The 26,624-nt window shown below is 47.6% G+C and overlaps 3 protein-coding genes and 1 pseudogene across 3 annotated transcripts; 2 read left to right on the top strand and 2 right to left on the bottom strand.

The window, feature by feature from the left end:
- Nucleotides 1–8,795: 8,795 nt before the first annotated feature.
- Nucleotides 8,796–9,759, top strand: LOC101762772 (peptide methionine sulfoxide reductase A2-1). Its single transcript, XM_004975932.3, has 2 exons — nucleotides 8,796–9,219; nucleotides 9,322–9,759. Exons 1-2 carry the CDS (start codon nucleotides 8,881–8,883, stop codon nucleotides 9,556–9,558), a joined length of 576 nt encoding a protein of 191 aa, XP_004975989.1. The 5' UTR covers nucleotides 8,796–8,880; the 3' UTR covers nucleotides 9,559–9,759.
- Nucleotides 9,760–15,219: 5,460 nt separating this feature from the next.
- On the bottom strand, nucleotides 15,220–17,383 carry LOC101784127 (annotated as a pseudogene).
- A 1,719-nt stretch (nucleotides 17,384–19,102) lies between these two features.
- LOC101762374 (Bowman-Birk type bran trypsin inhibitor) lies at nucleotides 19,103–20,473 on the top strand. The gene has a single exon (XM_004975931.2). It carries the CDS (start codon nucleotides 19,180–19,182, stop codon nucleotides 19,711–19,713), a length of 534 nt encoding a protein of 177 aa, XP_004975988.1. The 5' UTR covers nucleotides 19,103–19,179; the 3' UTR covers nucleotides 19,714–20,473.
- Nucleotides 20,474–21,303: 830 nt separating this feature from the next.
- On the bottom strand, nucleotides 21,304–22,416 carry LOC101783720 (30S ribosomal protein S17, chloroplastic-like). Its single transcript, XM_022828529.1, has 2 exons — nucleotides 22,335–22,416; nucleotides 21,304–21,626 (listed from the first exon to the last, which is right to left on the bottom strand). Exons 1-2 carry the CDS (start codon nucleotides 22,414–22,416, stop codon nucleotides 21,304–21,306), a joined length of 405 nt encoding a protein of 134 aa, XP_022684264.1.
- Between the last annotated feature and the right edge of the window lie 4,208 nt (nucleotides 22,417–26,624).

Raw genomic sequence — 26,624 nt, 5'->3', positions numbered from 1 at the left:
TCCTATAATCCCTATATCCAGTTTTGATGCTCGATTTAAGATTTATAGTTCTTTTAAGTTTCAAACGATTTTGCATGTAAGCCCTTGTTTACTTCGCGAATTTGGGAGGTGCCAAATTAGGGCCTGTCCTAATTAGTATCTAAACATTCGATGTGACAGGTGCTAAAGTTTAGCAAGCGGAAGAAAACAGGCCCTAATTTGGCACCTCCCAAATTCGCGAAGTAAACAAGGGCTTACATGCAAAATCGTTTGAAACTTAAAAGAACTATAAATCTTAAATCGAGCATCAAAATTAAATTCCGATTGCATTATCAGATTTCTGACAATAAAAACTTCACAACAAGATCCCACTGGACTATATTTAAACGAACTTTTTTTATTCATATTTTTTAATCAAGGTATACACGTAGAACAAATTCTACAAACTTAAGGAACAAAACAATCATACACATTGAACAAAATCTATAGAACCCCATATCTAAATTAAATTCCAATTCCACCAATAAGTTTCTTACAATAAATTTCTTACAACAAGATCTTCAAAACAAGATCCACTTATTATATTTGGATAAATATTTTTATTAACTTTTTACGAAGTTGGAAAAATTTCTAAAATATATATATATATCTAGAACAAAATTTATGAATTCACAAACTAAAATAATTATTATAGGTGGTAGAATAATTAGTTCTAACTCTGCGGATAAATGACTATTTTCTGCGAAAAAAAAATTAAACATGGCAAAAAAGTATAATGCGAACAAAAGGATTGAGCATCACAAACAGAACATTTGATTGTGTAGGAAAAGAATAAATAAAGGATAAAAATAAGAAAACTTAAGGGGAAAGTGAAAAAATAATTACATAAAAGTGTAAGAGGGACAGAGGAGGAAAATTTAAAAAAATATAAAATGGAGTTAGTATTATCGACATAATTTCCTAAATCATGCTAATCATAACTCATTAAGTGGTGCAGGGGTGGTTCAACTCACTCCCAAGTGACAGGTCTTGAATTTGAACCCTCCTTACAGCAATATTTTTGGTGCATTCTCACGAAACAAAAGATCTATATACCTCAAACAAATCGCAAAACCCACGGAACAAGTATTTATACACCTAAAATAAATTAGAATAAATTATATGAATTTATAGAAAAAAATATATACTCCTAGAACAAAACAAGTTATAAAACTCATAGAACAAATATATGTATATACATAATAAATTATACGACTCATACCTTTTGATCGATCGAACAGTCAGAGAAACCAGACTTGAAATGACTATTGAGCTGAAATAAACAAACCAACTCACACGGAGATCCATCAGATGACAAATTTATTTCCATCGCACATGCGATGTATAGACGCGGCGGAAGCTACTGGTGCTGGGGCTGACTCGGCGGCACGCGTTGATTAGTCAGCTAATCACCGGCTGTGTTGGACGCATATCCTATCCGCGGACCGGACCGGGAAGTATTTAATTTCGCACGAGTACACGTTTTAGTTTAGTGCTGCTACTGCTGATCCTTTCTCTTGCACCTGATAATTGGATGACGGTGTGAATCACCTTGGATAAGGAAGTGAGTCTACCTCAATTGGTAGGTTAGGCTGGAGGGTGTGGTTGTACACGCTAACCACCTAGGTTCGAATCCCTTAGACTTGAATTTAGGCACATGTTTCTTCCTTTTAATAAAAAATCACATGATCTATTTTTTTTTATCACCTCAGATGGATGAACTTGCCCACACAAAGCCATTGACGCCATATTACCTTCTTTTTTACAAAAGAATCCTAACTTCAAATGATCAGTGAGTTTGATGCGGCTAAATTGGACACATCTTAACATTACAGAGAGCTAACCCTATCTTTTGGAGAGAATTCTGCGGATCCAACGGTGCTATCGGTCTGGTTAGCTCCGTGTCCTCCACTCCTCTAATCAACAATGATTCTTTACTTCACTAAGATAGTACGGAGTACCTAGAATATACTCCCTCCACGCAGTGATCAAGGATAAAACAACTCTATTATCATCTAATTAATGCAAACAAGTTTTTCTCATTAGTCCTCCAATATTTTTCATGATGACTCGATGCAATTTATCGCCACAGTCCACATCGTTGACAAATACGACTATCATTTATGAAATTTGAATTTTGAAAATATCTCTATCAAAAGAGAATGGATTCTATTTTTTAACTATGGTTCTCACCACTGATCCGGTAGCCTAACTAATGACCGGTCTGGATTTTCGTTATACGGGCAGGGGTGTAAGCCCAAGCTTATAATTTTACTGTTAACCGCAGTAATACCATTAGATTAATCGCGAGATATTGGTTCGCGCCTTGTTGATAGGCAGAGGATGACAAATATACGCGAGGTGGAGTATCAGTTCGTGTCGATACGTACAATCGCGATAAGCCAAGCGAGATGATAATTGAGGCGAGCTCCTCCTCATTGGCCGGGAAACCGACGGCCCAGGCTCGCTCGCGCGGTTCGGCCTCCAGGCTTCAGCGCCCCATGTACACCGTGCACGTCGCCGTCGGAGCAATTAATTGGGCGACGACGACGACAAGAAAAATAAGGACGCGGCCAAGATGAAAGTTGCGTCGTTTTCAACGGGTTTGTTGCGGCGATTTTTTGTTCTTCTGGAACTGGAAGCGATGTCTCTGTCACTCTGTTTTGTCACTTGCATGACGAAATATCTCGGACTCCGGCCGGAGCTCACAGTAAAAATGGATGGACTCGGGCTCTAGTGTGTCGAAGAGTCATCGAACCCCACGGCCGCCGCCCCAGTGGCCACTGATCCGCCCGTGCACCCTGAGGCTGACCCCAGGAAAGCTAGCTGAAACTGAAACTGACGGTGAGATGGATGGGGGTTGCTCGTAGCTGTCAGCACTTCTCATTCAGAGTACATGCATGTGGTCATAGCACAAAGCTCCAGTCTGGTTCCTTTAGTTCGTATACTAAACTTTAGTCCCCTGTTTAGATCTAGGAACTAAAGTTCATTAAAGTAGATGAACAAAGATGATATTACTCCTAATCATTCACTGTGAGTGACCATCTGTTCAAGCGTGTCGCTGCTACCCGTCTTCCCTGCCCTGCCTGCCGCTCGGAATAGCAGGCGCTTCGCTTCCTCTGCTCCCCTTGTCTTCTCCCTGGCTCGTCGAGTCAGCTGATTGGCCACGCGATGGGATGGAGGCGGGGAGGTTGATGTGGACCAGCTGGCTATGATGGGGCCGCCGCATGCGGTCGGGGCGGCGGTGGGGTCGTGCAACCTCCGCGACCTCCTCAAGCTCCACGACGAGGACGACCTCGCTGCAGGGCGGCGCGCCGCGGTCACGCTCGCATCCGCCATGGCCGCCTAGAGGCAGGTCTCGCTGCCGTCGGCCTCGTTGTCGGCGTCCACCGCCGTCGCGGTGCGCACCCTCCTCGACATCATCCGGGATGATCAACCCCCTCCCACCGCCACGTCGAGGGACGGCCCCGGCGCTGCCGAGCCCTTCCTCGTCCACCACGCGGTGTCGCTACCCGCCCCGACCATGGCAGCATCCCCACCAGCGGTAGCGCCTTCCTCCACCTCCCCCGCCTGTTTTCCCGCTCCGCCTCTGCAGTCACCCGTGGTGGCGGAGGAGGAGGAGCAAGGGGAGAGGGTCTCCCTCATGGCGCTCTGGAGCAGACCGACAGTGAATGATTAGGGGACGGTGGCGGCAGCGTGGGGAGGAGAGAGTGCGGTGGTGGCGGGGAGGGGAGTGAGCGAGGGAGACCCGGAGGGAGGCTTCGGGACGGGTGGGATGGGCAATAAATGAGGGGCAGGGGTGGCTTCCAGGCTTTTTAGTCCACTTTAGTCATCCCAGGGATAAGAGGACTAAAGGGTTTAGTTCTCATTTTAGTCCCTATGTTTGGCACTTTAAGGACTAAAAGGAGTCAAAATGGATGGACTAAAGTTTAACCCTATGGAACCAAACAGGGCCTAAGCTATAAGCCAGCAGGGAGGAAAAAGCCAGCAACAGAGTGGAGGAGCAATAAAGTGTAACAACCAGGGTTGTTAAAAGTCTAAGAATGGTTATTAACATGTTAACAGTGAAGTTTGGATAAAAGGAGGTTTCAAATTTGAGTCAAATTTAGTAAAAATAAAATCAAATTTAAGATTCAAATTTGAAAAAATTTGACAAAAGAATATGGAATCAAGTCTTGAAGGTACTTAGAATTCAAAGGAATCAAGTTTAAATTCAAACTCAAGTTAGAGACACCTCAAATGCATAGTTAAAGGTGGATTGACTTGAGTTACTATTCACTATCTCAAAATGTGTGTTTGAAAATAGTGACAATTAACCAACTTTGAAATTAATTTCTGAAGGAATTTCATCTAAGCTTTGGAAAGTTTTGGGTTACAAGTGGACTTGGATGTTCAATAAATCTATTGGATATGTTATTGGCCAGAGAAAATAAAGACGTCGTATTTTAAATGGGGTTCAAAGTTTAAAGGTTATGCAGTTTCAACTTCGCTGGTAAATTGAATGAAAGTCTGAGAACAGTAATGGATGACCAAATTTGAGCTTAAATTATGAGAGATTTAGTATTAAAAACTTGAATCTTTTTGGAGCCTAAGTACTTTTAGATATTTAGAGAACAATTTGAACTAGTTGTTGGACAGGGAAAATAAGGATTTAAAATTTAATTGGGAGCTCAAAGATGAAAAGTGCACACAGTTTCAGACTAGACAGTCGAACTGAATGGCAAATGCCATTGAGTATGAAAATAGTAAGAAGTGGCATACTTTGGATCTAGTTTTTGAGAATGTTTATATGTAGACCTTGGAAAAAAACATGCAAAATGGAATCCCTGATATAAGGTTAAAGTTTCAGTAGTCAGTGGACAAACAAAAATGAGTTTGGATATTTAAATTGGAGGCCAAAGTTTGAACTATACAGAGTTCGGCATGGACTACATAACTGACGGGTGAAAGTTCAGAATGAACTCGTGTTTCTCCTAAACTTCAGAGGCCTTTATCTCTCAATCCTTTGATCGTTGGAACAAAAGTTATATCTATCACTTGTAGCTGAGTGAACCAGATACATTTTTGGTTAAAGTCTTTGTACGATTTGAGGAATGGTTTGGTCGATTTTCATCAAGGAACAGGCCGGTTTCCCCCCATATATGCTTTGTTAACGCCTTGCTCCAGCTGCTCGCCTGCTTGCTTGCCGACAGCGCCGCCGCCGCCTTCCCTCGCCTGGCTGCCACACAGCTGCTGTCTCTCCACCGAAGCTCCCTACGTGTCGCGCGCACACCATCTTGGCCGCTTACCTTCTACCGCCTTCCCCGGCCTATAAACCGAGCCGCCGGCACCGTCTTTTCTTTTTTCCTCCACCCGCGAACAGAGCCGCCGCCGCCGGTCAATTCCGGAGCTCCGCCGCCTTTTCCTTCGTTTCCTGTTGTCCATAGCTCCACCACCGTACCATATTCGCTCCCGGCCCTTCAGTTCTGCAGCTCCGCGCCGGCAAGGTCATACTCGGCGTTTTTACCCTCCGCCGGCCGCCATAGCCACCTCTCCGGTGAGCCCCTTTGCGCCGCCCCTATCCGCCCGGGTTCTTAGCTATGGGAACTTGCGTAGGTCCTACCAAAGCTCGAGAGCCAGTCCGTAGCCGGAGAGCTCTCACCGCCGCTGCCCGCGCCGGCCATGTCCTGGCCGTGACTGCCGCCGCCATCGAGAGCCCCTGCGCAGCCCGTATTTTTGGACTAGAACACCAGAAAGGAGTGCGTTCTGCCCTAGGTAACGCATCCGGCTAGTCCCCGCCGCCGGAAACCTCGCCGCCGGCGAGCTTTCGCCCTTACCCGCCGCGCGCCCGTGGTCAATGGCCGGGCGACTGTGTCTTGACCGGGGTCCCCGCCTGTCAGTGTGTGTGGGTAGATGGGAAGCGGGTGAGAAAAGAGTTCCTGGGGGGTTTTCGGGAAAATGGATTTAGGTGTTTTAGATATTAGTTTTAAATCCAGTTTTCATATTTAATTCACCAAAATTTATATAAATGTCCAAAAATAGTGAAACCAATTTTTTAGGTTTATTTTATTTTCATTTACGCTTAAAAATTCTTAAACCCTAGGAAAAGATAATAAAATTAGGTATTTATTTAGTACATTTTTAAGGTATTTAAATAAGTACTTAATCTTTATAAAATGAATAAAATTCTGAATAATTTTTTATTATTTAAAAATAATTATTAATCCATAGGAATTAAGATTTCCATATTAGAAATTAATTATAATACTTTTATAAATAAAAGAAAATGCTTAAGCTAGGTTAGTTAAAGAACTAAAATTGTGGTTTGTGGTTTAAATCTTTATGGGTAGATTAGAGTTGGCTTGTAACTTTATAATGAAGATAACTGTATAGTCTCTAATTTCAAAAGGTTTGCATCTCTAACTAACTAGTTAACGCATGCATTCTATCATGGACATAGAAGCTCTAGAAGTAGATTTCTTGGAAATGTCTGAAGAGCAGCAGGAAGAGGTGGTTGAATTGATCCTTTGTGAGGGACGATCTTCCGAAGATACTAACTTTTTTTAATCAAGGCAAGCCTAAGTGCATCAAGCCTATCTACTTTCAGAATACTCTTGTGCATGATCCTAGAGAACATCTTTGCCACCTGTGCAACTAACTAGTAATAGCAATGCTTAGATACCTTTAAGTAATTTTGGTTACTCAACTCTAAGGTTAATTTTGTCGTACATGTTAATCAAGGAAAATAATCAAGGAAAAGCTTGGAATTTTGGAAATGTGGACAAAAACTAGAGATAGTAGTTCTGTCTGCTAAGTTTAATCTGGTTATGGATTGTTCGTCATTTTACCCAATGATCAAGTACCTGGTTGCTTACTTTGTGTGGGAGCAGCAAAGCGCGGTAGGTTAGTTCACTCTCTAATCAGAAATATTTCGTACCTGTGCTTTGCGTGCAGTGGAACGGTAGGGGCGTAGCCTGAAACTCACATGGAGATCAGGCCAGACGTGGGGTCCCATGTGGGGGTGTGTCCCTGGGTTTCGGGTAGTCATATTCTCAATTTTTGGGTACGGCTAATCGAATGGTTGTTATGTGCAACCCGGACAGTTGTGCATGGCTGGTAGTCAGGTATCTCCTGCAGGATGTAAAGCGGTCCGGATCTCACAATTCTCGATTATGAATGCACTTGATCATCGCTTAAGTATCGTAGTGTAATCATAATCGTAGTGTAATCGTAATGTTTTTCCTGGAATTAATACGTTGTATGACTTAGTTCCACCTGGTTGCTCAAAAGGTTTTATCCACCTAGACTGGTTAGGTACAAACTAAACTGAAATAAAATGACAAAAAGTAAGGTTCCACTGATAGTAAGCTTTTCCCGCAGAATGTGAGTCAGCCACTACACCATAAAGCTATCATACATTATTTTAAATCTATCTATATTTATTAGTCAGGTCAGTCTTGCCAAGTACCCTTGTACTTAGGGGATCCTTTACTGATGTCTTCAGAAACAGAATAGGGGACCACTGAAAAAGAAGTCCCGAAGAACTAGGGTATTGTACGAGTCTCACGGTACCCTAGAATAAAACTTAGTGTATAATTATTTGCCTTAGACTTGTTTTGTGTTAAAAACTTCTAGGTCTAACTTGCACTGCTAAGTTTATTTCAATTTACGGTTTGTAATAATTCGTATCTCCTGTATGTATGTTAAAATGTAATATTTGTTGATGCTCTCCCTTTGTGGAAGCGATCCTAATGTATGGCTATGAAACACGTTGTGGATGTTTCGAGGAGTCCTAGGACACACGACGGACTACCGGGCTTACACTGTTTTAAGTATGTTTTGGATAATTGTTGTTCCGACAGCGATTAGGTGTACTTTGGACGGTTCCGCCACATAATGCAAGCAACAATATCCCTATCTCTACTACTCTACTTCACACTTACACAGTATGTAATACTCCATCCGTCCCAAATTGTAGGTCGTTTAGCATTTCTAGGTGCATAATTTTTTTTCACTAGTTTATGTCTAGATGCATAATAATTTCTATGAATTTAGAAAAACTAAAACGATCTATAACTTGAAACAGAAGGAGTAGCACCAAAATCATTTATGCTAACTACTACTATTGCATATGGTCCCAAAATTCCAACCAAAGCCTACTTAATCGAGTTGTGGATCTGTGACGATGTGTGACGAGCGGCGAGTTGTGGATTTGGAGCCTTCTCCTCATGCATGCCAAAATGCGAAGAGCTTTAGCTCTTTTTCTCACGCAGCATGGAAAATATTTGCCTATCGCTCCTTTATGGTGGGCAGGTACGTATGCTAGCTTAGAGATAACCGTTGGAGGAGAGCAAAGCCTAAAGAGACTCGCGCTACAATTAAACATATATCATGTACCAAATGTCCAGATCCAACTAAGTACTGATGAAAACTTCCAAAGTTTTTACTTTCTAAAATCAAAAGATACCCGACATAAGGTGGACGGATCGATGGAGTACAGGTGTAACATTATCTTCGGGTTTCACTATAACATCGGGTTCAATTATAAATGCACAGATAGTAGTACATATACTACACACCATGTGCCTTCCAGTCCAAGTTTAATCAGTCTCCGACTCCGACAATCTGATTCTCAATAGAAGCAAGTGGCCAAATAAACATCATTGTCATTGCTCCCTAGCTAAATGACAGTAACCGCAACCATAGAAAAATGCAAACGAAGGCGACGGAGTTACCTGCATAAGTGCTTATAAAACCAAGCAATCAGCAGTGCCGGATCAGTCGCATACTCACAACCATCAGTGTCAAAAAAAAAAAAAGGCCACAGTACCCTCCATCCAAGTCCAGCCACCACGCACCAGTACCAACATCGCGACCATCGCCATGTCGAGCTCCGCTGCAACCACCACCGACGGCGCCGCGAATCCGGCCCTGGAGCCGGACACGGACGCGCCCGCCGGCGAGGGCCTGGAGGTGGCGCAGTTCGCGGCGGGGTGCTTCTGGAGCGTGGAGCTGACGTACCAGCGGCTCCCCGGCGTGGTGCGCACGGAGGTCGGCTACTCGCAGGGCCACCACACCGAGCCCACGTACGAGCTCGTCTGCGCCCACGGCACCGGCCACGCCGAGGTGGTGCGCCTGCACTACGACCCCAAGGCGTGCCCCTACACCGCGCTCCTCGACGTGTTCTGGGCGAAGATCAACCCCACCACGCTCAACAGACAGGTGCGTCGTCCGGCCAGGCGGCAAGGTTTACTGCACAGTATGGTTTATGGACACCTTGGTTGCATTGTTTGATCATGGATGTGTCGTCGTCGTCGTCATCAGGGCGAGGGCGTCGGGACGCAGTACCGGACGGGGATCTACTACTACACGGCGGAGCAGGAGAAGCTGGCGCGGGAGTCGCTGCCGGAGCAGCAGAAGAAGTGGGAGGACGAGATCGTCACCGAGATACTGCCGGCGAAACGGTTCTACCCGGCCGAGGAGTACCACCAGCGCCACCTCGAGAAGGGCGGCCAGTCCGCCAAGAAGGGATGCAGCGACCCCATGCGCTTGTACGGTTGACGCCGCCGCCCGACCGACCCGGCTATACTAGTCGGGTGAGAACGTACCGAGAAGTTGATTATTCGTGGTCCTTGCATGCATGTCACTCCGCTGTGTTTCTATGTACTACTATGATGGAAATAAATCGCAAGTGTTGTGGAGGTTATAATGGATATATGCAATAATATTCGTACACTTGGTAGGGGCGATGCTAGTACCAGACTGGTCGATTCCCCGATAGCCGGTCCCACGTGCGTCCCCAGTCTATCTGCGTTCTCCTTTTCAAAAAAATATGTACGAAAAAAACTGGGGAGAAACCCTTCAATATTAGTTAGAGATCTCTAAGGTTTCTCCTCAATATTTTTACGTCGTGGTCATTTTACAAAAAAATCCCTCAACATTTTAGTAATCAACCCACAGTCCAAATTCTGAAGAGAGAGGAGACTCAAGTGGAAAAAGGAGGGAAGTGAGGGGGTTAAAGGGGAAAAAGTTTCTCCTTTCTTCAAAACAGAAAGGCGAAGGGTGGGGAAGGGCAGGAGCTCGACGAAGCCGTCGGGGTTAAGGCGGAAGAGGAAGCGGTTGGACTGAATGATGGATTCGGCGAAATCGTCGGGGAAGCCGAGGTCGTGGCGGAGAAGGCGGATGTGCTCGAGGCGGTGGTGCGGGGGCACGAGGAGGAGCTTGCGGAGGCGGATGATGGAGGCGGAAGGGAGGCTGGCGGCGACAGCCTCGACCTCGGCGTGGAGCGCCGCAGCGGCGCGCGGGGTGAGGCGGGCGTGGAGCATGCGGTGGACGGGATGGAGGAAGAGGTGGAAGGCGTGCGCTTGGCGCAGGAGGAAGCGGCCGGCGTCAAGGGGTGCGAGGCGGAGCTGGCGGCCGTGAGGGCGCCGAGGCGGGTGAAGGGGACAGACACGGCGCCGCTACTACCGCCGCGGGAGGCACGGTCGGGGCAGCAGCGTAGAGGATGAGGGAGTAGGGGGCGTGGAAGCGTCGAACGCTCTTCTGGACCTCCATGATGCCGTCGAAAGCGTGGTCGCGGACGCGCTGCTGCTTCTGAGGGATGAAGGTGGACATGGAGGAAAAGGGGGTCGCCCCTGCCCCCATCGGAGCGGCCGCACGCGGCAATGGTGGTGGCCGGAGGGCGCGATGCGGCGGAGCATGGAGACTTGGGAGGGGATTTTGCACTGGGTGACTGACTGGAAACTTAGGCTTGGGCAAGGCTCGAAGCCACAACCTTCGACCTGGGCAAAAATTAACCGAAACCGATTAACCGAACCGAACCGATTTAACCGAAATAGTCGGTTAAATCGGTTTTCGGTGTTCGGTTCGGTTAAAAAACTAGCGCTATTCGGTGGTCGGTGATTGGGTCGGTTTTGGGTTTCCGTTAACCGAATTAGAATTTTAACCGATGGACCGGCGGTACCGGGGTAGGCGGCCAGGCACCGAGGCGTCCAGGCCATTCCATCCGGCCCATAAACTGTCGGCCCACGAGTGACGAGTCCACAACAATATACCCTAGCGTCCATCCCGTGCGTCCAGCGTCCCGGCGTGCGGCATCCCATCTCCCCCGACTCCCGTTCCCATCCCCTTCAGAGCCGCCGCCGCCGTCACTCCAGAGCCGCCGCCGGCCGCCGTCACTCCAGAGCCGCCGCCGGCCGCTACCCCATGAGGCCGTGACTCCCGTTCGCCGCCTGCCCGCGTCCAGCGTCCCCAACTCCCCATCCGTCCGCCGCCTCCCCAGCGTCCTCACCAAAGCCACCGCCGAGTCGCCGACCGCCGTCCGCAGTTCCGCACGTCGCCGCGTCCCCATCCGCCTCCTGCCTCCAGGCTCCAGCAACTAGGGCACCAGGCTCCACGGGGAACTAGAAGGGGCAAGTAATCAGCGCTCGGAGTCTCGGACTAGTAGTACAACGGCGCCACCAACCGAGCACTCCTCCAATGTAAGTTCGAGATCCCTTCCCCCCTCGATTTGTTGTCTGTTTCGATGATTATTTGAGCCCATATTATTTGTTGTTGACTTGTTCAATCCATTTGCTTTGCTCGATTTGTAGATGGAGGATTCAGATGTTGAAGTTGTGAGATCTGAAGCTGAAGGTGAAGAGAAGAATGAGGAGCAGAACAAGAATGAGGAGCAGGAGAAGGACCAGAAGAAGGAAGCTAAGAAGAGGAAGGCTATGGCACCAAGATCAGATGTGTGGGACAGCTACCACAAGATCCTTGTTGGAGACGTACTGAAGAAGGCAAAGTGCAAGTATTGCAGCCGTGAGCTCAACTGTCACTCCAAAAAAAATGGTACAACTTCTCTAAAATATCATCTACGAATATGCAAGAGAAATCCTAATAAAAATCCTGATGACCAAGGCACTTTGCAATTGCAACCATCACATGGGTGTAGTAGTGTAGGCACTGTTTCTACCTGGAAGTTTGATCCTGATGAAATTAGAAACAGCTTTGCTGAAATGCTGATTGAAGATGAGTTGCCTTTTATTTTTGCTGAACGATCTGGCTTTAGGAAGTTTATGGCCAAAGCATGCCCCCATTTTACTGTGCCATCTAGAAGAACAGCCACTAGAGATTGTGTTAGTATCTATGATGTGCAGAAAGATAAGCTGAAAGAATTTTTTAAGCAATCCTGTGAAAGAGTTTGCCTCACAACTGACACATGGACTGCAAACACTCAGCAAAACTACATGTGTGTCACAGCCCATTTTATTGATAGTGATTGGAACCTACACAAGAAGATTATTGGATTTTTCTTGGTAAAGGGCCATAGAGGGGATGACATTGGGAAATCCTTAGAGGGTTGCTTGGCTGAATGGGGCTTAGATAAAGTTTTTACCATAACTGTTGATAATGCTAGCTCAAATAATGGTGCTATCAAGTATATGAGGAGGGTCTTGAATGAGTCAAACTGCAGCATTGCTGATGGAGAGTATCTTCATATGAGATGTGTTGCACACATTATCAACTTGATAGTAACTGAAGGGCTAAAAGAGATTGATGTTTCAATTTCTCGTGTTCGTGCTGCTGTTAAGTTTGTCAAGAGTTCTCCCTCTAGGCTAGCTAAATTTAAGAAGTGTGCTGAATTAGCAAAGGTGGATAGCAAAGCTTTTTTATCTTTGGATGTTTGCACAAGATGGAACTCCACTTACCTTATATTAGCTAATGCAATACCATATGAGAAAGCATTTGAAAGATATAAGGATGATGATCCCTACTACCAACTTGATCTAGAAGGACAGAATATGCCAGGTGTTCCTGTAAAATCAGATTGGGAAAAGGCTAAGAAGATGGCTGAGTTTCTTGAACACTTCTATGAGCTCACCCTCCGTGTCTCAGCCACTCAACATGTTACTTCTCACACTTATTTTCATGAGATTGCTGATGTTTTGATTTTGTTGCGTGAGTGGTGTCAAAGTTGTGATAGCATACGCAAGGACATGGGTAAAAGAATGCTAACAAAGTACTACAAGTACTGGGGAGACAAGAAGGAGGACATGCTAAACTTGGTCATTTTTTTCTGTGTTGCTATTGATCCAAGGTACAAACTATCTGATTACACAAAAATGGCTACCTTGGAAATGTTTGGTCATGAAATAGGACAAGAATTGTGGGCTGTAGTAAACAAATCTTTCCATGCTTTGTTTGAAGAGTACAAAAACTTGTATGCTCCAAGTGACAAGTCACAGCATACTACTGATTCTGAACAAGCTCCAGAAAAGAGCAAGAGATTGATGAGGTCTGTCATTGCTCAGAAGATGAGGCTTGATGGTGGTGGAAATGGCACCACAAAGTCTGAACTTGAGAAATACTTTGCTGAAGAGAATGAGGAGGATAAGAAAGACTTTGAAATTCTTGAATGGTGGAAGGACAATGCTCACAGGTTCCCAATATTGTCTCACATGGCTCGTGATTTGTTGGCCATTCCTATTTCAACAGTGGCATCCGAGTCGGCTTTCAGCACAGGTGGACGTGTTCTTGATGACTTTAGAAGCTCTCTCACACCAATTATGGTCGAGCGCTTGATCTGTACACAAGATTGGCTTCGTCGATCCACTACTCTTAGTGTTGAAGAAGATCCCGAAGAATTGGCTAAAATAGAAGAAGGTAATCAATTTAAATTCTAGCTATTTGTTTCATGTTCCTCATTATTTATTCATATATTCACACTACCTTTTTTGACTATTTGAAGCCCTTACTCATGTTGAAGAGGACATTGGTGGCTTGAGCCTGACGATTTCACCCAAGTCTACTACTAACACCAAGTCAACCAAGCCCTCTCCTGCATAATTATGTGTTGTAATGCTACTGTCTGCTTATGTGTTACGGTGTTCACTGTTCATTTGTTCAAGGACTCTTATTATGTGTTGTAATGCTATTTGAATTTGACACTGTGTTGGACTGTTGGTTACTTGGTTTAGTCTTTAGACGTCGTAATGTGTTGTACTGTTCAACAATTGAAGTACTCCTATTATGTGTTGTAATGTTGTTTGCCTATTTGAATTTCTGGTGATAGACATACTTTATGTATTTCTGTTAACCGATTAACCGAACCGATTTAACCGAAACCGAATAAGGTCGGTTATTTGTTTTCTGGGAGCAAGTTCGGTTACCAAAGTTCAATAACTGAAATTATTGTTCACCGAATTAACCGAACCGTATTAACCGTATTAACCGAACGCCCAGGGCTACACAACCTGAGGTTCTACTGGAAGAGGTCCCACCATCTGGGATATGATTCGTTTGTGTTTTAGGGACGCATTTGGTTATATTTGATCGGATTCAGAGGACACCCCACAAAACCCCACTATCATATGTCATCATACAATATATATAGACACATACATTTTATTATTATTACATTTTAGTATTACTAGCAAATTCGCCCGTGCGTTGCAACGAGATGCAAGCGCGGCGAAACAACCACAATGGTGACACGCGCAGTAGAGCTAGAACCTAGAGGTCCACACTCAGTTGGAGTGGTGCCTCTACTTTCCCTCCGCCGCTTCCAAACTGCCTGCCACTGAGTCTCCTCCGTTGAGCTCCTCCTCAGCATCCCGCTCCACTTCCTTCCCCCTTCCTGCAAATAGGGTGCTGTCGAGTTCCGCTTCATCCATCGAGCATCTGCCATTGGCGTGCCAGTGCGAACGCATGATAAATCATGTGATGCTGCGGAGAAGGAGGGGAAGCTGGTGCTAGTGGTGATAAATGTGGAGCTTACGTCATAGTGGCCAGCTTCCTCATGCTTCTCTAGAAGTCAGCATAGGGACAGTTGGTGGCGCTTCAGGTTTTACTGGCATAGGCAGAGGGCGCATCGCGATGACAGACATGTTCGTCGGAACGGCGGAGAGGGCGCACGCCGCGGGGGTGTCGGCGGCCGCAGACACGCATGGAAGGCAAGGAAGAAAGAATTGTGGTCAGTTTAACTCATAGGATAACGGATTGATTACGAAAAAAGCGAGTCGCAACAACAGGCTGGTTCGTGGGGACGATGGAGGGGGGCACCGCAGATGCATCGGCGGCCGTAGACACACACGGTTGGTGAGGAAGAAAGAACTACGGCCTGTTTAACCCATGGGGTAACGGGATGATTAAAAAAAGGTGAGGGACTTATTTGCAAATCATCACAGAAGTCCTGTATGTTACAGAAGCAGATGAAAACATCTAAAACATCGTCCAGGTATGAGATATGTATTTGCACGCTAGCAGTTTATTTGAGCTACGGAACTGGTGTATAATAGTGTTCCATATAGAGCACACTTCACAAGCTAGATAAGTCCTTTGCTCCTCAAGCAATCCACAGTGTCTCTGATGGTTTCGTCGAATGGAGTGAAACGAACACCCAAACCGATCAATTTCTTGGAGGGGTCCTTTGCTCTCACCACCCAGACTTGTTTATCCTCCCGGATTCTGATGTGAAAGAAAAACATTAGCTGGAGGAGAAACATTGTGTCCGCGTAAGATGTTCTAAGAGACGTATCACCTATGAACCGGATGTTCAGGGTAAAGATCAGCAATGCTATTGGTGAAATCGATGAAGCGTTCAATGGATTCCAAGCACAAGTGGCGTCCCTGTGCTGATGAGTTGTCGTACAACACCAGCAGAGAATGTGCGATGTCCCTCACATCGATGCAACCAATGTAGATGTCATCCAGATCAAGCTTCTTCGCCTGGGTAGTTTGATCACGCTTCTCGCCTGGGTACATTTTTTGTACCCAGTACCATCCCATACTTTGTACTCGTTGCAAAGTTCCAATTCATCAGAAGATAAAAGTACCACATGGCTCCTAGCGTCTAATGATGTGACTGACCTGCCAAAAGTTGCAGAAGCAGTCGGAGACTGGTGTTAATTGATGGTGCTAACATTGGACCCAGTACCATCCCTGAATTGAGCACAGCCATTGCAATCCCTCCTTCCCAGCGAAGTCCAATACGCTATACCAAAACTACAGGCTCAAGGAATAAGGCCAGCACAGGCCTCAACCTCAACCATAGCACATATCAGAATACATGAGCTAGTTTTAATCTGTACCTGAACGTTCTTGAGGAGCTTGATGTCGGCCCAGCAGTCCTCGTCTACGACCTTGTTCGCGGGCCAGTTAGGGTTCGGTACCATGGCCGCCTGCGACGACAGGACGACGCGGCCCACCCCGCAAATCTTTTCACGGCACGCAGGACGTTGAGCGTGCCCTTCACCGCCGGTTCCAGGAGCTCGTTCTGCAATAGCAGAATCATCAGCAATCCAATCCAAGGATTACCTACTCGAGCAACGGGATACTAGACTGTGATTGGCACCGATGGGGTGATTAATTATTCAGAAGGAAGAATTGCCGCTCGGTCCCTCTGCCTACACAGTATGAACGGGGACGCTAGGTGGAAGACTCCGTGGGTGCCCTCGACTGCCGGCCGGACAGAAGCAGGGTCCAGAAAGGTCCATCTGGAATAGCCGGAAACGCGTGTCGGCGCCACTCCTGCTCCACAGCCTCCCCGCTCCCGATGCGGGGCTCTCCATTCTCCCGATGCACCCACTCCCCATCCTACGCCGCCGCTTCCGCTGCCCACTCACCACCGCCGTCCACGCTGTCAAGCAGGACGCGGCCGTCTGGATGCCCGCGCCCGTCTCCGTGGTCGGTACGGCCACCGCCCATCTCCGCGGAAGGGAATAGGATTGCAGGTTGATTACCGAAAATTTGAGGGGGTGTTTTTGCAAAATGTCCATGACGGTTGACGGTGGAAAGAAACATCCTCTCTTTAATATTTAATATATATATTAGGTATATAGACTATAGAATAAAAAGTTCTTTGCGGGAAAAAATGCATCCATATGTAATATCACAATTTTTTAATTTGTATATCTAATTTTCAAACAATAGGGATCATTTATTTGTTTGAAAAAGAACAAAGTAGTATGAAAAGTCCAATACTACTAAAATAAAAAAGTTATACAACACCATAAAAAATGTGGTGCGCTACACGACACGATAAAAAACATTGTGCGCTAAGCAACGTCGTTTCGCCGTAGCAACGCACGGGCACCTTGCTAGTATAATATTAAAGCAAGTAAGGTTTATGCCTCCTTTTTTCCGTTCGTGGTTGTTTTGTAAAAAAGTCCCTCAACTTTTTAGTAATCAACCCGCAGTCCAAATGCTGAACAGATGGAGGGCTCGGGTGGAAAACAGAGGAAGGGGAGGGGTTAAACCGAAACAAACGGTAATCACTTCTGCCAAACTTTTTCGGATCCCGCTCCGACGGCGAGCTGGGGTCTAGCGCAGGCCCACCTGTCGCGTCGAGGCCGGCGGCCCCGTACCCCAGCCGGACCACGCCGCCGGGGTCGCAGCGGCCCATGCTCGGCCCGTGCAACGCCGTGGCCGGCCGGCACGCCCCCCTCCCTCCGAGCCACGCCCATGCTGTAGATATTGCTCTTCGAAGTTGCCAATATATTTAGAATTTACTTCTTTATATGTGTAAATATTGGCAAACTACTGTCTCATGGAATGTAAATATATTTGCCGCTGACATGTATGTAAAATCGTTGCAAGTGGTAGTTGCCAAGAATTTGAAATAAGTGCAAAAATCATATCTAACTTGTGTCACAAAGAAAGAAAACTTTGTCTTGGGTACGAGATTGACATGCTCATACAGGCATGGCACATGGCAGTGTCTCAATATGTAATTTTCGCTTACATGAATGGCACAAATATATAACCAATCAACCTTAATCACATCTATATTTCAGTGCCTGAAAATGTCGATTGTTTCTGGCAACGCATTTCACGTTGTAGATTTTTTAAATGTGTTTTGTTCTTCGATGCTGTAGATATTGCTCTTCGAAGTTGTCAATGAATGGAAGACGAAAATAATATTGTGACTCCGACATTAATGTTGTAGAATTTTTTTTTGATGTTTTAAACTTGTTTTCTGATGTTGCAACTCGTCGCCTGAAATTCAAGTCAGATTGAAGGCACCTGAAGTTTTTGCAACTCACAATCTTAATTGAAAATGAGGACCTGCTGGGTGCCTTACAAAAAAAATCAGGGAGAAAATCATTTTTCTTCGAAAATTAAATTTGATTGTTTCCGCTAATTATTTTCGAAATACATGTCTGTCTCAGACGACATCTTTGTTAGCAAGATCAGCAATTCAGTATTACTTTCCTGTTAGGGCACATAGCTTTTTCCTTGAAATGAATTTTTTTGAAATTAGCAGTGCCATCGATATGAAGCGCTCATTCGATCGATATTAGTAGCATTGTTGGCAACCGTAACTCTTTGCATGGTTAAGCACAGATTAAAGATCATGTACTACTATGCCAATACGAGTCCAGAGCACTAAACATAGTACATAGAGCTTGAAGAACAAACCAGCGGCAAGGAGATAGAGTTGGTGGTCCATTGCCCATATCATTGGTGTCAGGAAAAAGTGGTATGAAGTACCCTTTTTTCTTTGAAAAGCAGTGGTACGAAGTACCAGTAGCTAGTAAATAAACGGAGAAAATGGATTATGTAGAAATAAAATAGAGAATATGGTCGGCCGTCGAAGCAGCTAGCGGAGGCGCGTGGAGCGGGAGTGGCCGGTGAAGAGGCGGTGAATCGGAGCTCAACCCAGGCACCCAACTCCGGCGTACGGTACAGGCTACCGAGCCCCGGAAGGCTCTGAGCAAAAGTGAGCAAAGAGGAGTAGAAACTGGTGAACGAGCGAGCGCGTTAGCCGTTGGATTATGCACGGGGACGAACGTTACGGTGGATGGAGAAACTGCACTGCAGGCCGTTGTCGTGACTTCCAACTCTGCATCCGCGTCCGTACCACATGCATGTCATAAACGTGCTAAATAAGATGATAGCTACTGTATGAGGTGTGACATGGGCGCGCCGCGACATTTCTCCTCGTGCCGTGCGTGCGTGTAGTGGATGCATGGAGCTAGCACAAGGATCGATCGCACACGCGACCGTCCTCAAGGATAAGATCGACCACGCACGCATGGACACTTGGCACATCTCTGTATCGTCCACACGACCACACGTGGCGTTGTGATTGGCTGAACGGGTCTACAAGTACCGCGCGCCTGCGAATCACCAAGAACCTAGCCAGGAAACACTCAACTTCATTGATCAGAATCGCAGAAACCAAAGCAGAGCAGAGAGATGAAGATCAGCAGCGGCACAATGGGCACTAGTCCCATCGTCGTCCTCGCGACGCTCGTCGTCGCCGGCCTCGCCGCCACCGCCGCGGCCAGGCCTTCCGCCCACGCCAACCCAATCCGCCTCCCCACCAGCGGCCGGCCGTGGGAGTGCTGCGACTACGTCGTGCGGGACCCGAACTTCAGGCCGGGGAGGTGGCAGTGCAACGACGTTGCCGACGCGTGCTCCCCGAACTGCAACGAGTGCGAGGCGTCGCCGGCCGGCGATGGCGGCTACGTGTGCCGCGACTGGATCGTGAGCCTGCTCGAGCCCCCGGTGTGCACGCCGCGGCCGTGGGACTGCTGCGACGTCGCCGTCTGCACCAGGGCGTACATCCCGTACTGCTGGTGCGCCGACAAGGTGGAGGCGTGCCCGGGCAACTGCAAGGAGTGCGAGCTGGTGGAGTCGGACCCCGCGCCTCGCTACCGCTGCGTCGACCAGTTCCACGGCTATCCTGGGCCCAAGTGCACGCCGTGGATGATCAGCAAGGGCAACTAGCCCAGCCCACTACTACAGTACGTCCACAAATAAAACTAGCTAGCTAGCGTACGAGCTAACTGATTGTCCATTCCAACATGGACGATTAGCCTAAGCTTAGCTAGCTGCTGCTACTCTATTTTCTGTCACTAAATAATTGACGAGAAGCCAATAGGTAGTACTACTCGGTCCCATGTACTGATCGATGTAGTGTACGTGTAGAGTGTGGGTATGATCAGCCTTCATCGTTGATCATATCGATCTCATGCATCTTTGTTCGCGGTTCCAAGATTGAGTACTCTGCTGCTTTCTCGTCAAGAATCAATGAAGAAGGTCGACACACATATTACTCGGGACCAAGTAGTACTCACGTCATTTGTTCAAGGACAGGAAAAGTATATACTTGCATTCCGAAAAATGCAGAGAACACAAGTTTAACAAGAAGTCAAAGGGTGGTTACATATCTAGTGCTGTGGTGCCTCATGGGTACATGCATGCATCAAGTCTGCACCAAGTTGTCACTATCCCTTTCATTTTGGATTTTTGTAAGGAAGGGGCGAAGGACGTCCTATCATGAATTTGACGGAGTCCACCTCATCATATATTTGGGATTTTGGGCCTACTCATGGACAGCTACATTCAGACCATATATCAAGGAGGGAAGTACACAAATATTGGTTTGAAAAAAAATATGGTCTCATCATATGACAATTTCAACTTGTTTCAAAGAATCTCAATGTAATTTATTACCTTATTAAGTGCACATAAAAGGGATCTTTTAGTTTATGAAAACTACATATATACAGCCATACATGTCTAAGCACTTCAGAGGGGAAATTTGGAATAGTACGGCGGGCACGTCACATTTGGATGAAGTGGGGATAGCCACAAATCTTCTCCACCTCTACTATATATCAGCGTGTTTGGTCAGTGGAGTCACCTCATCCGGAATCACTTGAACCAGCATGTTGCAGCATCGGGTGGTCAATGAGACTGGCCTCGTCAGCAAACCTGCTGGTTTGGCATGGTCATCAATAGGAGAGAGAAGTAGAGGTTTCATCAAAACTCTATCGGATCGGTTAGCTAGTCCGATGAAACGAGATGAACCCCGCACTGAGGGGAAGCAAATTGGGAGCAGCCCGGATGCAAAACGCATCCGGTGCACACCTACTCCCCCCGCGCGACGCGTGGAACAAAATTGCATCCGTCCGTCCGTTGGTAGCCCTAGCTTTGCTTCCCCGCGTACGTCCTCGGCTCGGCTCCCTCCCAGCGTTGGCGCATAGGCTCGCTCGGATCCCTTTCCCTAGCTGGTGCGCTCGCTCGGCTCGATCTGTTCTTCCGCGCCGCGTCGCAATCCATCCTTCCTTCCCTCCTCCGCGCCGCAATGGAGCTGCTGGCCAAGGCGTCGTGCTGGGCTGCGCGGGAAAGAGGCGTCGCCGCCAGCGCACCGCAATCCCTCCCTGATCCTTTCTGGGCAGTTCCAATCTCGTTATTGCAATCCATTTTTGCGAATGGCACGGATTCATACACTCCTCTCATCAAACACAAGTAGTAGGGAATCAAACACAAGTAGCAGTAGGGAAAATTGCACAACTAGAGTGAGTAGTGGGTTCATTCCGCAGGCATTGCTGCTGATGCCAGAGACGGCGGTGGCTGGTCGCCGTCGGCCTGCTGCGACTGGAGCAGCGGGAGGAGCTGCGACTTGCGGTGGGTGTCGCGGGGCGGGAGCGGGACGACGATGAAGTGCTTGGTCTTGGAGATGGGGCGGGAGCTGCGGAGCTCCACGACGTCGCTGACCTTGAACTGGTTCTCCGGGTTGTGCGCCTGGTACTTCTTCTTGATGCGCTCCCGTCGCTTGTACTTGGGGTGCAGCGCCAGGCGCACCACCTCCACGCCCACCGTCCTATCTGCCTTGGTCGTCACCACCCGCCTCGCTTCGCCGCCTCAATCTGGAGGAGCCTCGTTGGCCGTGGTTGCAGCTGCTGCGGGGAGGGCGAGGCCCGCAGCGGCAGCGGGAAGAGGACCCCAACCAATGTGTCCGGAAGCATGAGAGAAAATGCTATCAAAATATTTATAAAGATTCACTTTTGATCAAGTTCATCATATTCAAAACATTAGGTAAAGCATGGTACTATCAAGTAAGCCCATTTACTATCTAATAAGTAAAGCCCAGTTAAATACCTCTCTCACAAAAGCAACGCACTATCCCATCTTTCTCTCTAACTAGTGGGGCCGCGCCTGTACTCCTCTCCTACTCTGAAACGGCCACCTGTGAGCCAACTTCGTACATAGTGATAGAAGCCACATTCTCTCCATCAGCGTCAGCAAAACCCTTCGCTCCCCCCTCTCCTTCTTTTTCCCTTTGTCCAAAACCCCCCTCTTCTACACTGCGGTGGCCACCACTGCTGTAGTAGCTCTGGTGAGCTTTCTCTCTTGTCTACCGATTGAAAGATTGAAAAGACACTCCATTCTGCAGCACCACTGCAGCAGCATGACTCATCGCCGTCCGCCTGCCTTCACACGCGCCGCCCGCCAGCGATCACCCCAAAGGTTAGCATCTGACCGCGGGCTCCATCATCTGCGTCCTCCCCCTTCGAGAAGTCTCGCAGTTTAGCTTGTCTGACATTTTCGCAATTCAATACACTTGTTCCTCTGCTGATCCGATGAGCTGCCGCAAAAGGAGTCGCCTTTCACCGCAGCAGTGCATGATTGACTGATCATCATCGCCCCCTTCTCGTCCCGTCAGGTACTAGCCCACGCGCGCTGGCTAGGCTAGTGGTCCAACATTTTTTTGGGGGAGGGTTTGGGACCAGGGGAGGGGCCGGAAGAATTCTGCGGTTGCAGTCTTCCACCCTTTGCTGCGCCTCTACCAGTAGCAGCCTGCAAGTGCTGTGCTTGATCTATGCTGATCTGCAAGGTTAGAAAAATGCCTGATCCTTGTGCACGCGCGCGGTTGTTCCCGGTCAAATTGCAATATTTTGTATGTAAAATTCCAATCTTTTGGATGAGCATCAGACTTATTTCTTGGAGTGCTACTACTTGATCTGTTAGATAAGCTTCTTGGAGTGCTACTACTTGATCTGTTAGATAAGCTAAACTACGAGACATCTTGAGGGGGGAGAGCGCAGATGATGGAGCCCGCGGTTAGACGCTAACCTTGGGGTGATCGCCGGCGGTCGGCGCATGTGAAGGCAAGCAGACGACGACGAAATTTGTACGCTCCTGCTGCTGTAATCGTGCTGCAGAATGGAGTGTCTTTTCAATCTTTCAATCGGTAGACAAGAACGCTGATAGAAAGAGAAAGGTCACCAGAGCTGATGTGGCAGTGGTGGCCGCCGGAAGAGGAAAGGATCTCCGTCTCCTCCCTTGTTGTGCAGTGTAGAAGAGGGGGGGGGGGTTTGGACAAAGGGAAAAGGAAGGAAAGGGGGAGCGTAGGGTTTTGCTAACGCTGATGGAGAGAATGTGGCTTCTATCGATGTGTACGGAGTTCGCTCACCGGTGGCCGTTTGATAGTGGGAGAGGAGGACAGGCGCGGCCCCACTAGTTAGAGAGAAAGATGGGATAGTGCGTTGCTTTTGTGGGAGAGGTATTTAACTGGGCTTTACTTATTAGATAGTAAATGGGCTTACTTGTTAGTACCATGCTTTACCTAATGTTTTGAATATGATGAACTTGATCAAAAGTGAATCTTTATAAATATTTTGATTGCATTTTCTCTCATGCTTCCGGACGTTTTGCTAACACATTGGTTGGGGTTGTCAGCACCCAGCGGCCAGCCGCAGAGGATCCTAGGGCCCTCTACCGAAGCAAGCAAGCATATAAAACGGGAAGAAAATTGGGTGCAATTGGATGGAAATCGCATCCGGTGCACACCCGTGTGCTCGCGTGATGCGTGGATGCCGATTCCAATCTGACGGAAGCACTCGCGATACTCGTCCAGCGGCTCGCTCGCTTCGGAACCGCGTGCGCCAGCGGCTCGCTCGCTCCGGAACCGCTGCTCGCTCGGCTGCATGCGAGGGTTAGGGGAACGCGAACCTCCGCCTCGTGATCTCCTAGCGGCGCCGTCGCCGTCGCCGCCTGCTCCGCAGCGCGCGCAGGGATTCTTCTGCGCCACCTGCTCACCTGTCTGCCACCACCAATGATCCCTGGCGCACGTGAATTGTTCTGCGTCACCACCTGCTCACGAGCCAGCTGCCACCGGTGATCGTAGGCGCATTGGGATTCTTCTGCGTCACCACCTACTCCCCTGTCCGCCGCCACCTGTGATCCCAGGCGCGCAAGGATTCTTCTGCGTCGCCACCTGCTCACCAACCTGCTCGTCAGATGGATTCTTCTACGTTGCCACTTGCTCATCAGATAGATTCTTCTGCGTCGACTCTTCTCCCGGATGATCCTTCTTGTACGTCAGATGCGCATAAGGATGATGCAATCGCTGAGGGTGGTCATGGAGTCATTAGAGAGCAGCCATCACAGGTAGGGTCATCGCATGTTCATTTAATACGATAATGCAGAAAGATCGCATGTTACTCATCTATTTTGGTATGATCATGCATAACATGACTGAATAATTAATCATCATCTCATTTTACAACATGTGGCAGATAAAGTTGGGATCACTCGTGAAGTTGGAATGAGTTTTGAATCGGAGAAAGAAGCCTTTGAGATGTATAACACCTATGCCGGTAAGGTAGGGTTCAGTGTTAGAAAGAGCAATACAAAGCGTCGAGTGGATGGTAGTATATCTCAAAAATATATAGTTTGCAGTAGCCAAGAACATCTGCAAACTGAGTCATCAAAAGACACTACAAGAATGGGTTGCGATGCTCGTGTTCAGTTTAGTGTTAGCAGAGAGGGGATTTGGACAGTGCAAAAGATTGTAACTGAATATAATCATTATCTTGCTAGTCCAGATAAGTCGCACAAGTTGAGATCCCAACGACGTGTCACTGAAGCAGACAGATGCTAATTGGCGAGATACGAGAAGTCGGGATGAAGGTAACCCAGGTGTTATGAGTTCATGAAGCAGTTTTATGGAGGAGCCGGCAAAGTCGCCATTCGCAAAAATGAATCGCAATAATGAGATTGGAACTTCCCAGAGAGGATCGGGGAGGAAGGGAGGGATTGCGACGTGCTGGTGGCGACGCCTCTTCCCCGTGCAGCCCAGCACGGGCGCCTTGACCAGCAGCTCCATTGCGGCACGACGGCGTCGGGGCGGAAGGAGGGAAGGATGGATTGCGGCACGGCGTGGAAGAACAGATCGAGCCGAGCAAGCGCACCAGCTAGGGAAAGGGATCCGAGCGAGCCTATACGCCAGCGCTGGAAGGGAGCCGAGCCAAGGACGTACGCGGGGAAGCGGAGCCGGGGCTACCGACGGGTGGACGGATGCAATTTTGTTCCACGTGTCGCGTGGGGGAGTAGGTGTGCACCGGATGCGTTTTGCATCCGGGCTGCACCCAATTTGCTTCCCACTGAGGCCGTCTTTGTTTCATGGGAGGATCAGCTGTGCTCCGACGCGCCGCATCCGCGCCCCGCTCTCCGCGCTTGCGCTCGCGCCAAATCCGTCACGCTCCCTCCAAATCGTGGGCCAAATCCGTCGCGCTCCCCTCCAAATCGTGCGACGAATCCCTCGCTATCTGCTCAAAATCGATCGCCCTTTTACCCTTCAGATCCGCCGTTCTCCGCCATCCCCGCCCTTCCATCGTCTTCCAGTGACCGGCGGCGATGGTGGTGGTGAGGCGCAGCATAGGGCCCCTTCATCTCGATGGGCGAGATGGCCCCCGGCAAAGCGCAGCGGCAGCGGCACATCTTCCCGGCAGGTCCAACTCCAACAGCAGGTTCAAATCCTCCGTGGTGTTCCCCACAATCTGCAAATCTTCTCCGGCAGCTCCAACTCCAACTCACGTGGAGGTAGCAGCGGCCAGAGCTCTTCCCGCAATCTGCAGATGTGCTGCAGATAGGCAGTAACTTGTGTCCTTTCATATGAATTCTGTAAGTCTAGGAAATGCAGGAGGTAGAATTGGATGTGGCAGATGCCAAACCTTTTTCCAGTGTTGCAATTTGTAGGAAAGAGACTGGTATTTTTTACGTTGCAAAATTGACCCTTCTGATCAATGGCACTTGCAAAATACATCTGTCAAGAACTTGCAGGTATCATTGGAATTCAGTCTTTAGTTTAAACTGTATTGACAGAGACTTTTGGTTTTGTGTAGGCATGCAGCTCTAACCTGATTGCAATTGTATGATTCATGTCGATGATTGCTATATGAAATAAATGATAACCTGTCAGAGGCCTTTTTCTTGTCGAGTGTTGCACTATATAGTCTATCCTGATGAATATAACTCTGATAGTTGACAGTAAATAAGCATATCTGTAGGTGTTATAGCTTTGTTGCCTTGTTTCTGATATCTGAATGTGTATGCTCCATATCTGAATGAGTTTGGGCACTTGGATGCGATTGCAACCTGATGGCAACGAGCTCAGTGAAAGATAATACTGTACACTATATATCAAAAAACTTAACTTCATGTGTGAGACTATTTAATATCATACGAATACTGAAGTTAAACGTCACATTTTTGTGGAAAGCAATGTTTATTTACCTATATGGATTTTTAATAAGAGAGGGCCACATATGACCCATGTTTGTTTGGTAACATCACCATGTTCTACTATGCAAAAGGCTACACAGTTCTAATGGCACATTTGATCACAATTGTGCAGTGAAACATGCACTGAGAGTGACAGTTTCATTCCACTGAAAAATTAACAAATTAACATGGCAGTCTTTAGGGGGCGTTTTCTTCCGGTGACTTATTTTTAGCACGTGTCACATCGAATGTTTAGATACTAATTAGGAGTATTAAACGTAGACTATTTACAAAACTCATTACATAAGTGGAGGCTAAACGGCGAGACGAATCTATTAAGCCTA

This window comes from Setaria italica, chromosome VII (assembly GCF_000263155.2).
Source record: "Setaria italica strain Yugu1 chromosome VII, Setaria_italica_v2.0, whole genome shotgun sequence".
NCBI lineage: Eukaryota > Viridiplantae > Streptophyta > Magnoliopsida > Poales > Poaceae > Setaria > Setaria italica.
This window is presented reverse-complemented; position numbering and strand designations above follow the sequence as displayed.